At 42.9% G+C, this 13,667-nt stretch overlaps 1 protein-coding gene across 4 annotated transcripts in view; it reads left to right on the forward strand.

Annotated features, from left to right (window-relative positions):
* The window catches only part of AK8 (adenylate kinase 8), a 165,995-nt gene that overhangs the window by 119,483 nt on the left and 32,845 nt on the right, over nucleotides 1-13,667 (forward strand). Inside the window, exon 12 of one of the 4 annotated variants that reach the window (XM_017849439.1) lies at nucleotides 10,978-11,142. The exons of the other annotated variants lie outside the window; for them this stretch is intronic. Coding sequence (XP_017704928.1) covers nucleotides 10,978-11,026 — 49 coding nt within the window. The 3' untranslated portion in view covers nucleotides 11,027-11,142. Of the gene's footprint in view, nucleotides 1-10,977; nucleotides 11,143-13,667 lie in introns of those variants that run through there. 4 annotated transcript variants of the gene reach the window in all.

The following is a 13,667-nucleotide window of genomic DNA, read 5'->3' on the forward strand; positions in this document are numbered from 1 at the left end:
GACTTCCCAGCTTCCCCACTGCGGTCGGTTCCCCACTGCGGTCGGGACTGTTGGAACTCCGTCCGAGAGCTGTACGGGTGACTCTGGGGGCCCCTTTTGTCGGGGGCCAACAGACCTCTCCCTACCCACCTTCTTCCCTTGAAGCTAGGTGACCAAAATAAACTTGCAGTTTTGCTCCTACCCTTGCCTAGTCGCTGGTTCTTTTGTACCCGCTCTGGTGGTCTTAGAAAAACAAAACAATTTTAATTTGCATTTCCATGATATTTGTGATGTTGAACCTTTAATACGCCTGTTGGCCATTTGTATATCTTATTTTGAGAAATGTCTATTCAGATCATTTGCCCATTTTTTAATTGGCTTTGCTATTGAGTTCCTGTGTATTCTGGCTGCTAATCTCAGTCTGGATGGATAGTTTGCAAATATTTCCTTTAATTCCATAGGTTGTCTCTTCACTCTGTTGTTTCCTTCGCAGAAGCTTTTTAGCTTGATATAAGCCCCATTTGTCTGTTTTTGCTTTTGTTGCCTGTCCTTTGAGCTCTTACCAAAATAATTTGCTCAGACCAATGTCCTGAAGTGTTTCCTCAATGTTTTCTTTTAGTAGTTTTATAGGTTTGGGCCTTTTTTAAAGTCTTCAATCCATTTTGATTTGATTTTTGTCTGTGAGGAGAGATAGAGATCTAGTTTCATTTTTCTGCATACAGATATATCAGGTTTTCGTAGCTCCATTTATTGAAGAGACTGCCCCTTCTCCACTGAATGTTCTTAGCACCTTTGTCAAAAATCAGTTGGCTATAAATACATGGACTTATTTATGGATTTCTATTCTGTTCCATTTGTCTATGTGTCTGTTTTTATGACAGTACCATACTATTTTGGTTACTATAGCTTTGTAGTATATTTGATGCCTCCAGCTTTGTTCTTTTTGCTCAGAATTGTTTTGGCTATTTGAAGAGTTTCATAGTTCATATAAATTTTAAGGTTTTTTTTTCTATTTCTGTGAAGAATTTCATTGGTATTTTGATACAGATTATGTTGAATCTGTAGGTCCCTTTTGGTAGTATGGTCACTTTCACAATATTAATTCTTCCAATCCATGAACATGGAATGTCTTTCCAATTTTTGTATATATGACCCCCTTAATTTCTTTCACCAGTGTTTTATAGTTTTCCTTGTAGAGACCTTTTACCTCCTTGGTTAAATTTATTCTTAGGAGGCCAAGCACAGTGAATCACACCTGTAATTCCAACACTTTGGGAGGCTGAAGCAGGAGGATTGCTTGAGCCCAAGAGTTTGAGACCAGTCTGGGCAACATAAAGAGACCTCATCTCCACTAAAACTAAAAATAAATTAGCCAGGCATGTTGGAGCATGTTTGTTGTTCCAGCTACTCAGAAGGCTGAGGTGGGAGGATTGCTTGAACCTGGGAGGTTAAGGCTGCAGTTAGCCATGATCACACCACTGCACTCCAGCCTGGGTAACAGAGCAAGACTCTGTCTCAAAAAGAAAATGTATTCTTAGGTATTTTTTTGTACCAATGGTAATTGGGATTGCTTTCTTGATTTATTTTTCCACCAGTTTATTGTTGGTGTATAGAAATGCTACTAATTGTTTGTATGTTAATTTTGTCTTTTGCAACTTTATTAAATGTGTTTATTAGTTCAAAGAGTTTTTTGGTAGAGCATTATAGGGTTTCCTATATGCAAAATCATGCTATCTGCAAACAGGGATAATTTGTCTTCCTCCTTTCCAACTTGGATAACCTTTATTTCTTTTTTGTGTCTAATTGCTCTGGCAAGGACTTACAGTAATGTATTGAATAAGAGCAATGAGAGTAGGCATACTTGTTTTATTCCAGTTATTAGAGGAAAAGCTTTCAACTTTTTCCCATTCAGTATAAAGTTAGATACTGGTTTGTCATATATATGACCTTTATTGTGTTGAGATATATACTCCTTCTATACATCGTTTGTTGAGGGTTTTGTTGTTGTTTTTCTTGTTTGTTTATTTTAGAGACAGGGTCTCATCTTGCTATGTTGCCCATGCTGGTCTTGAACTCCAGGGCTCAAGTGATCCTCCCACCTCAGCCTCCCGAGTAGCTAGGACTACAGGTGTGCACCACTGTCCCCAGCTTGTTAAGGGTTTTTATCATAAAGGGATGTTAAATTGTATCAAATGATTTTTCTGCATCTATTAGGATGATCATATGGTTTTGTCTTTCGTTCTGTTGGTGTGATCTATTGCATTTATTGATTTGCATATATTGAACCATCTTTGCACATCCCTGAGATGCACCACACGATTATGGTGAATGATCTTTTTTTTTTTTTTTTTTTTTTTTGAAATGGAGTCTCACTCTGTCGCCCAGGCTGGAGTGCAGTGGCACGGCTCACTACAACCTCCGCCTCCTGAGTTCAAGCAATTCTCCTGTTTCAGCCTCCTGAGTAGCTGGGACTACAGGCAGGTGCCACCATGCCCAGCTAATTTTTTGTATTTTAGTAGAGATGGAGTTTCACTGTGTTGCCCAGGCTGGTCTCGAACTCCTGAACTCAGGCAATCCACCTGCCTCGGCCTCCGAAAGTGCTGGGATTACAGATGTGAGCTACTGTGCCCAGCCGGTGAATGATCTTTTTAATGTGCTGCTGGATTCAGTTTGTTAGTATTTTGTTGAGGATTTTTGCTTCTGTGTTCATCAGTGATGTTGGCCTATAGTGTTCTTTTTTTGCTGTATCTTTGTCTGGGTTCGGTATTAGAGTAATGCTGGCCTCATAGAATGCATTTGGATGAATTACCTCCTCTTCTATTTTGTAGAAAAGTTTGAGAAGAAATGGTATGAGGTTGGTGCAAAAGGAATTGTGGTTTTGGCCATTACTTTCAGTTAGCTCTTCTTTAAATGTCTGGTAGAATTCAGCAGTGAAGCCATCAAGTCCTGCACTTTTCTGTGATGGGAGACTTTTTATTACTGATTCAGTCTTGTCACTCATCATTGGTTTGTTCAGTTTTACTATTTCTTCTGGTTCAATCTTGGTAGGTTGTATGTGTCCAGGAATTTATTCAGTTCTGTTAGATTTTCCAATTTGTTGGTGCATGGTAGTTCATAATAGTCTCTAATGAGCCTTTGTATATCTGTGGTACCAGTTGTAATGTGTCCTTTTTTGCTGCTTATTTATTTGGGTCTTTTCTCATTTTTTCTTGGTTAATCAAGCTAATTGATTTTGCTAAAAACTGACTTCATTTTGTTGATCTTTGTATTTTTCTTTTAGTTTCAATTTATTTCTACCCTGATCTTGTTTTTTTGTTTTATTTTGTTTTTGAGACAGAATCTTGCTTTGTTGCCCAAGCTGGAGTGCAGTGGTGTGATCTCAGCCCACTGCAGCTTCCACCTCCCAGGCTCAAGTGATCCTCCCACCACAGCCTCCTGAGTAGCTAGGACTATAGGTGCGCACCAACACACTCAGATAATTTTTTAGTAGAGATAGGGTTTCATCATGTTGCCTAGGCTGGTCTTGAACTTCTGGGCTCAAGCAAGGCACCCACCTTGGCCTCCCAAAGTGCTAGGATAGGATTGCAGGCATGAGCCATTGCGCCAAGCCTGCTCTGATCTTTATTATTTATTTTCTTGTACCAATGTGGGGTTGAGTTAGTTTTTGCTTTTCTAGTTCCTTGAAATGCATCATTAGGTTATTTGAAATCTTCCTACTTTTTTTTTTTTTTTTTTGATGTTGGTGTTTATTGCTATAAACTTCCCTTTTAATACTGCATTTGCTGTACCCCGTAGGCTTTGGGATTGTTAAAAGAAAAACTTTAGACAAATTAAATTTAGCAGACTTTAATTGAGCAAAGAACAATTCATGAACTGGGCAAACCCCCCCAAACCAGAACAACCTCAGAATGACTCTAGCACTGCTAAGTGGGCGGAGTGGATTTGTGGACAGAAAAAGGAAAGTGACGTGACATACAGAAAATGGAAATGAGGTACAAAAACAGCTGGATTGATTACAGCTTGGCATTTGCCTTATTTGAATACGGTTTGAACAGTTGTCTGCCTTAGTTGGCCAAAACTTGGTGATAGGTACAAAAATAAGTTACAATCTGTTTACACATCCAGTTAGATTACAGCTTACTGTGTATAAAGCAACCTTTAGGCTAGACTTAAAATATGTAAGGTGGCAGCTTTAGGCTAAACTTAATTGAAGAGCATGTGTTTCTATTTTCCTTCGTTTCAAGAAATTTTTAAATTTCCTCCTTAATGTCTTCATTGACCCATTGGTCATTCAGGAGGATGTTGTTTAATCTCCATGTATTTGTACAGTTTCAAAAGTTCCTCTTGTTATTGATTTCTAGTTTTATGCCATTGTGGTCAGAAAAGATACTTGATATGATATCAGTTCTTTAAAATTTGTTGTGACTTTCCCCCGAAAGCAAGGCACACTCCAGTGGTATCTCCAGCTTCAAGATGGTGTCATACAGCAGCTGGCTGGCCACAGTGGCAGGGTACTGTGTCACCTCCTTCTCTAGGGGAGCACAGCTGTATAGACACTCGGCAGCTCTCCGCATGGGCATAGGGCCTGTGAGGACCCCAGTGGTGAGTACTGTAGGTGTCCAAAGGGTGGTGGGAGCTGCTGGAATCCTCTTTTCTACCTTTTCACTGTAGGAAGACGTTCCTCCTGGTTCCTGGCTGACCCTGGCTGGAAGATGGGCAGTGGAGTCCTGTTGTTTCCTTCCTTTTTATTTTAATTTTTTTTTTGAGGCAGAGTCTCGCTGTGTCACCCAGGCTGGAGTGTAGTGGCACAATCTCAGTTCACGCAACCTCTGCCTCCTGGGTGCAAGTGATTCTCCTGCCTCAGCCTCCCGAGTAGCTGGGATTACATGCATGTGCCACCACACCTGACTAATTTTTGTGTTTTTAGTAAAGACGGTGTTTCACCATATTGGCCAGGCTGGTCTGGAACTCGTGACCTCAGGTGATCCACCCGCCTCAGCCTCCCAAAGTGCTGGGATTGTTTCCTTCCGTTTTCTATATGGCTATCCAGAGTTTCTGTGCTCACCAGGGCTTCTAGTACTCCTTTGATGAACTCCAGGGCTCACCCCTTTATTTATTTTCATTCACATATAGTTGTTTATTCACTGTTTGGCTGTCTTTGTGGAAGGGAGAGCTAACTAGATGCCTCTGGCCAGCCATCTTGCTGGGGTCACTCCAGCATCATCTACTTTGATTTTTTAATTGAAAGGAGTCACACACTGAAGGAATATAAATGGTATTCAGTGAAAACTAAATCTCAGAAGAAGAACAGTTGAAAATTAATGATCTAAGCCTCTGACCTAGGTTAAAAAATTACTAAACTCAAAGAGTAGCGGGAGAGAGAACAGAAACCAATGGAATGGGAACCAGAGCTTGAGTACAGCAAAAGTGGGTTCCTTAGCAAAATTAATAAAGCTGACAAATCTCTAGCAATACTGATCAATAAAAAAAAGAAGGAATGGCCAGGCGCAGTGGCTCATGCCTGTAATCCTAGCACTTTGGGAGGCCAAGGCGGGTGGATCACTTATGGCCAGGAGTTCGAGACCAGCCTGGCCAACATGGTGAAACCCCTTTTCTACTAAAGCTACAAAAATGAGCCAGGTATGCTGGCATCAGCTGTAGTCTCAGCTACTCGGGAGGCTGAGACACAAGAATCGCTTGAACCAGGGAGGTGAAGGTTGCAGTGAGCCGAGATTGCACCACTGCATTCCAGCCTGGGCAACAGAACGGGACTCTGTCTCGAAAGAAAATGAAAGAAAGAAAGAGAGGAAGAAAAGAAAAGAAGAAAGAGACAGAGAGGGAGAGAGAGAGAGAGAAGGAGGGAGGGAGGGAAGAAGGGAAAATGGGAGGAAGAAAGAAAGGAAAGAAAGAACAGATTGACATTTGAAATGAAAATGAGGACAAAACTCATTTAGATAATGAATATAGCAACATAAATAGAACAGATTACAAGGAGAGGAAAAATATTATGAACAACTTTATGGCAATACATTTGGAAACAGACAAAATAGATAAATTCATAGGAAAAAAATCTTATCAATAGTGACATAAGAAGAAATAGAGGCCAGGTACAGCGGCTCACGCCTGTAATCCCAGCACTTTGGGAGGCTGAGGTGGGCAAATACATGAGGCCAGGAGTTTGAGACCAGACTTGCCAACATGGCGAAACCCCATCTCTACTAAAAATAGCAAAATTAGCTGAGCATGGTGGCACATGCCTATAATCCCAGCTACTCGAGTGGCTGAGACATGAGAATTACTTGAACCCGGGAGGCAGAGGTGGCAGCCAAGATTGTGCCACTGCACTCCAGCCTGGGCGACTGAGTGAGACCCTGTCTCAAAAAAAAAAAAAAAAAAAAAAAAAAAAAAAAAAAAAAAAAAAAAAACAGAAAATCCAAAGTCCTATAACTATTAAATAAATTGAATAATAAAAGTGAATTGTTCTCCTCCCTTAAACACTAGGCCCAGATGCTGTTTACAAGTGAAATTTACCAAAATATTCAAGGAATTGATTATTCCCATTGTGAACAAACTCTTTTCAGAAAACAGAAAAGAGGAGAGGGAACACATCACATACATTTAATATAGATTAATAAATCTTAATGTAAACCCAAAGATAATATAAATAAGAAAATTACAGGCCAATGTTATTCATAAATATAGTTGCAAAATCCTAAACCAAAATTTTTTAGCAAATCAATCCAATTGTGTGTAGGGGTATTCAAGATGATTCAACTTTAGAAATATCTATTACTTTTGATTCACCATAATAGAAATTAACGAAAAAGAGATACTTGCTGTTTCATAGATAAAAACAAGCATTGGATAAAATTAAATATCTATCATGCTTTTAAAATTCTTAGCTATAACTGAAGGGAATTTCCTTAACCTGATGAAAGATACCTTCCCAAAGTATAGCAAACATAGGTTTAGTGGTGAAATGTTGAAGCATGCCCTTTAAATCAATCATAAGACAAGGATCCCACCATCATCATTTCTATGAAACATTATTAAACCGTGCGGTAAAGACAAGAAAAGTAAATAAAACCTCTAGGACTTGGGACGGAAGAACCAAAAGTCATCATTGCAGGTGTTATGATTCTGTACATGTAAGAAAGCTCCAAAGAATTCTATGGAAGTACTTATAGTTTAGTTTACAAAGTTACCAACATAAAGATCAAAACTAAGATCCAAAAATTATTTACACTTTCTTTGGCAACAAAGAGGTTGGAAAAATGAAAAATTCAGCAATAACAACAATGGCCAGCACAGCATCTTGAGCCTGATAGTTCTCAGCTACGGGGAGGCTGAGGTAGGAGGATTCGTTTAAGCCCAGGAGTCCAGGCTCATGAGCCTATGATCATTACACTGCACTCCACCCTGGGCAACAAGCAGCAAGACCCATCTCCAAAAAAAAATTTACAATGTATAGCAGAAGAAAGCGTGCACTGAAATAAACACAATGAAGATGTACAGCCTTATTGGAAAAATTGTTGGGTCATTTATTAAAAGGCATATAGAATCCCTAAAAGGGAACTTACAAACAATACTAAAATTTAGCCTGGGTGTGGTGGTAGTGTTGTAGCCCCACTAACTAGGGAGGTCCAAGGTGGGAAAGACGCTTGAACCTAGGAAGTTAGGCGCAATGAGCGGATCGCGCCACTGCATCAATCATGCATTATTATTATATATATTATATTATATTTTTTTTTTTTTTTTTTTTTTTTTTTTTTTTTTTTTTTGAGGACGGAGTCTTGGCTCTGTCCGCCTGGTGGATGCGTGGCGGATCTCAAGCTCACGCACTTCCGCCCCCGGTTTATGCCATCTCCTGCCTCAAGCCCTCCGGAGTAGCGGGACTACAGGCGCCCGCCACCTCGCCCTTATTTTTTGTATTTTAGTAGAGATAGGGTTCACCGTGTTAGCCAGATGGTCTCGATCTCCTGACCTCGTGATCCGCCCGTCTCGCCTCCCAAGTGCTGGATACAGAGCTTGAGCCACCCCGGCCCCATGTCTTATTATTAACCATGTCTTATTCATGATTAGGGAGGCTAATATTACAAAGATGTCACCACTTCCCAAATTGATCATAGATCCAGTGGAATCACAATTAAAATTTCCAAGTTGTTGTTGGTGGTGGTTTTTGATGCAACTTGCTGTGCTCATTCTGCATTTTACATAGAAGAGCAAAGAATTAATTCCTGAAGAAAGTTATTCCCGAAGAAAGACAAAGTGGGAGGACTTGCCCTCTCAAATATCTATTTATTTTAAAACCATTAGGACATTGAGGTGTTAGCACTAAATTAGATCTACTAACCAATGAAACAGAACACAGCACCCAGAAACACTCACACTCGTACGGACACTTGATAATGACAGAGGTAGCACCACAGATCAGTGGGAAAAGATGGATTTTCCAATAAATGATGCTGTGCAATTGGGTACCCAATGTGGGAAAAAATTACCTTCAACAGTTACTTGCCCCATATACGTAACAGTCAGTTCCAGGAGGTTTAAAAGTTTAAACGTGAAAGACAAGACTTTAAAACCTTGTAGAAGAACATACAGGAAACTATCTTCTGATCTTGGGATAGAGAAGTCTTGCTAAAACAAGACACAAAGAGCATAAACAACAAAAGAAAATAAATAAATGTGACTACATTAAAATTGAGAATTTTTTTTTCTTTTTTCTTTTTTTTTTCTTTTTTTTGAGACGAAGCCTCGCTCTGCCGCCCAGGCTGGAGTGCAGTGGCGTGATCTCGGCTCACTGCAACCTCCGCCTCCTGGGCTCACGCCACTCTCCTGCCTCAGCCTCCTGAGTAGCTGGGACCACAGGCACCCACCACCACGCCCGGCCAATTTCTTGCATTTTTAGTAGAGACGGGGTTTCACCGTGTTCGCCAGGATGGTCTCGATCTCCTGACCTTGTGATCCGCCCACCTCGGCCTCCCAAAGTGCTGGGACCACAGGCGTGAGCCACCGCGCCCGGCCAAATTGAGAACTTTTATTCAGCAAAAGGCCTTCATCTGAAGAATGAAAAAACTCAATCTGGATTAGACTAGTTGCAACCAAAACAGAGTTAGTATCCAAAATTTATAAAGAACTCCTATAAATGAATGAGATAAAGCATGCTTAATACAAAAAATGGGCAAAAAAAGCAGGAACAGACCACAGAATTCTGGGAGTATACTAAAACCTGTGGAATTGTACACTTCTTTTTTTTTTTGAGACAAGGTCTCACTGTGTCCCTCAGGCTGGAGTGCAGTGGCGTGATCACAGCTCATTGCAGCCTCGACCTCCCAGGTTCAAGCAGTCCTCCCACCTTCAAGCAGTCCTCCCACCTTGGCCTCCCTAGTAGCCGGGGCTACAACACGTCACCACACCAGGCTAATTTTAGTATTTTTTGTAAAGACAGGGTTTTGCCGTTTTGCCCAGCCTGGTCTGGAACTCTGGGGCTCAAGCGATCCTGCCACCTCGGCCTCCCAAAGTGCTGGGATTACAGGCGTGCGCTGCCATGCCCGGCTGGAACTGTATACTGTAAATAAGTGAATTTTATGGTATGTGACTTATATCTCAGTAAGGCTGTTTTGTTTTATTTTTTTAAGACATGAACATGGATTTCACAAAAGAAAAAATACAGGGGCCAAAAAAACATAAAAAGTTGCTAAACCTCATTAGAAAATGGAAAATGCAGTGGTTCATGCCTATAATTGCAGCACTTTGGGAGGCTGAGGCAGGCAGATCACTTGAGCTCAGAAGGTAGAGACCAGACTAGGTAACATGGCGAAAAACCGTCTCTACTAAAATGCAGAAAAAAAAAAAAAAAAATAGCCGGGCGTAGTGGCACAGGCCTGTAATCTCAGCTACCTGGGAGGCTGAGGCAGGAGCATCATTTGAACCTGGGAAGCAGAGGTTGCAGTGAGCCGAGATCGCACCATTGCACTCCAGCCTGCGCGACAGAGCCAGACCGTGTCTTAAAAAAATAAACAAAGAAAAAAAGGAAAATGGAAAATATGAATTTAAATCATAATGGTACATTGCTTTGTTCCTACCAGCTTCTCAAACATTAAGTCTGTCCAAACCAAGCACTGATGAGGATATGGATGAGTAGGAAGCCCTGCTGAAGAGCATGTAGACTTTTTTCTTTCTTTTTCACTTTGCAAATGGTGCTGTAATAAACATGCCATATGTGTGGCTCTGCGTATTCATATGACTGTTTCTCCAGGTTAAAACCCTGGAAGGGAACGGTAGTTGCACTTCTGTTTTCAATGGGTGCCACCTAAGTGCTCAAGAGCTCATAATTCTACTGGTGGCAATAAAGAACTGGATGACTGAAAGTGATGGATGCTTTGGAAATGACTGAAATGTCCAAGAAACAAAGGCTTCATCTAAGCTGGGTGATGCCACATGGCAGACCATGAGGACATCAGGACAGCGATGTGAGGGACGGCCCCCAGAGCCATCAAAACTGCAGCCCTGCCCAAGTTAGTGGCCCAATTCGGTGGAATTGCCCTCCTCGTGCTCAAGCTGTGGAAATGTTTGTCATCATGAAACTTAAGGTTTAGGGAGTTTTTTCCCCCGCTTAGGATCAATGATAGATTTAAAATATCCCTAAATGTTTTCTTTCAAGAATGGCTATATTACCCACGGCAGTTCTATATGGATATACAGATAGAGTATACCCAGTAATGACAGTTATTTTCATTTTTAGTGTTTTGAGGGGCTAGCCACAAGAGGGAACAGCAAGGGCAAAGGCCTGGAAACAGGAACCAGATCCACCTCTGTGGTTGCCGCCTTTCAGAGCCTCAGTTTCTTCACTTGCGAAGTGGAATTAGTAGTCCATGTTGTGTGAGCTGCTGTGAGGGTCAGTCAGCTAGTAGTGCATACAGGTAAATGTGAGGGAAAAATAAATCGTAGCAGTTTTGTTCCAGGCTCGATCTTCTTTCTGTATTTCCCATACAGGATCAGATTAACCAGTAGGCCCCCAGGCATAGCCCAGATTGTTCTATAAGGGAGTGGGTACTGCTCATCGGAGGAAACAAATGGCCTTCTTCTGCTCCTTGTCTTCCTCACCTGCCGTGAGATGGTGGGCCCTCCTTCCCCGGAGGCCAGCAGGTTGGAAACGGCCGCATTGGTGCAGTGAGGGTGAGTGGGGGAACCTGTCCCAGCCTTGTCCTGCTCTGGAACCCTCTGACCATCCCAATGAGCTGTGGAAGCTTCTCTCCCGCTAACGGTGGGAATCACCAGGTCCCCGTGGCAGCTTCTGGATTGAAATGTCAGTCACTCTGGCTGCCCCTGGACACATGCGTTCCGTTGTCATCTGTCGGGTGCCCACGGCAACTGCTGCAGTGTAATATAGGCAAATGTAGCACCAAACTGGAATGCGATGATTCCGAAATTATGTATTTAATTCGCAACTGGTATAGAGTGCTCATAAAATCTTGATCATGATAGAGAGGCAATAAACATTTGAGAACATAAATATCTGGGGAGGAAATGGCTTTGTGAAACATTTAGTTGTGGAGTAGTTAGAAGAACAGAGAAAATCAGCCCAGCAGAACTCTCTAGACACCAATCCGGTGAGTTATAGATGTGGAGCTGATAATGATCCTGAGTGAGTCATTTTATGGGTGTGCGGAATTCGCCTACTCTCTAAAGGGGGGGATGATGATAATGGTACCTGCTCACAGGGTGTGATGAGAAATAAATTAGGTGATATGTGTCTGGTGCTTACAGGAGCCCATTTTGAGTTCCAAAGAATGGGACAGTCCAGTACCCCAAGACAATCTGACCTCTCGCCTGGTCAGAAAGAGTCAGGTCAGTGAGACGCCAGCATTTTCGGTGAGAGGGTGGTTCAGATTCTGTTCGCACTTCGGAGTGTGGCCCCTGGCAGCTGACCAGCCCTCCCCTCACCTTGGCAAAACATAGATTTGTTCTCAGTGCAGAAGGTGGTTTAAAAGGAATTTGTTACCATGAACAGTGAATTTTTAGGTATGCAAATGATCACGTAAGAAACGGCTTCGCAGGTTGCAGGCGCCCTCCCTCTGGCTCCCTGCCTGGCTTTCGGAGCCAAGCTCCACACCTCAAGGTGCCTCTAGGAGAGAGCTGAGCCTGACAGCAGCTTCCCCCAGACACTGCGGAAGGCAGAATGGCTTAAACTGAGGGCCTCAAAGCTTTCTCTCTAGAACCTGGGAGCTTCTTTTTTGGGAGAATTCTTTTCTATACAAGAATGAGCTGCTGTTTTTGTACTTCCTATGAGAGGAAAACAAAGGGAAGTAGATTTATGTAGACCAGGAAGAGTCTGGACAACAAGAACTCTTTAGTGTCTTCAAAGGTGGCAATGGGAGGAAAGATAAGGGCAGCTGAGGAATACACCTCCTCTTAAAAAAATCTTTTGAGGCCAGGCGTGGTGGCTTACGCCTGTAATCCCAGCACTTTGAGAGGCCAAGGTGGGTGGATCACTTGAGGTCAGGAGTTCGAGACCAGCCTGGCCAACGGGGTGAAACCCCATCTCTACTAAAAATAGAAAATTAGCCGGGCGTGGTGGCGCATGCCTGTGATCCCAGCTACTTGGGAGGCTGAGGCAGGAGAATCGCTTGAACCTGGGAGGCGGAGGTTGCAGTGAGCCGTTACCGCACCATTGCACTCCAGCCTGGGCAACAAGAGCGAAACGCCATCTCAAAAAACAAACAAACAAAAACATCTAAGAGTTGGAGCCAGTCAATGGGCTGAGGCAACTCTGCCTGTGGAATTAGGGTCTTCTGGTATTCTCTTTGGCCCTGGGATGCTATGATGCAATGGCTACTGGGGCTGCCACTTCTATAGCTGGTGGTTTATGGCTGTCAGCAAATAGGAAGATCACGTATTCATTCAGCAAATTCTGATTAAGCCCTGTGATGAGGGCTACGTGCACACGGTGCAGGCTCTGGAGATGCAAAGGTGGGAGTGAGGTGCTGTCCTGCCCTCCATGGTCCCTTCCCCAGGAGCTTTCCTCTAGCAGAACAGACAGATTTGACACAGCTAACTACTGTCCCTCACAATGAGTGCATTCTTTGAGTTTTGCCTTAGAGCAGGTGCAGTCAGGTGGGATTTGTTGAGGTGTGAGGGTGCTCGACTGGCAGACTCTCTCCCGGCGTGGCTCTTGGGGTGCAGGATAGGGCACCTGGCACCTGGGAGATACCATAGGCAAGAAAGCAGCTGAGGGGGTGCCAGGACACAGTAGCGTTCCAGGTCCCTGACACATGGAAAATATGAAAACCTGCCAAATCTTTTAGACAATCAAGTTGTAATCCAGATATTCTGGCATGACAGCGAGTGCTTGTTTCTGTCAGCTAAAAGAGGGAAAGATGCTGATAAAAATATCAGCAAGGTGGGGCACGGTGGCTCATACCTGTAATCCCAGCCCTTTAGGAGGCCGAGGCGGGCAGATTAGCTGAGGTCGGGAGTTTGAGACCAGCCTGGCCAACATGGTGAAACCCCGTCTCTACTTAAAATACAAAATTAGCTGGGCATGGTGGCACATGCCTGTAATCCCAGTTACTTGGGAGGCCGAGGCAGGAAAAGTGCTTGAATCCAGGAGGCGGAGGTTGCAATGAGCCGAGATCACACCATTGCGCTCCAGCCTGGGCAACAAGAGCGAAATTTCATCTCAA

This window comes from Rhinopithecus bieti, unplaced genomic scaffold (genome assembly GCF_001698545.2).
Source record: "Rhinopithecus bieti isolate Rb0 unplaced genomic scaffold, ASM169854v2 scaffold_2205, whole genome shotgun sequence".
NCBI lineage: Eukaryota > Metazoa > Chordata > Mammalia > Primates > Cercopithecidae > Rhinopithecus > Rhinopithecus bieti.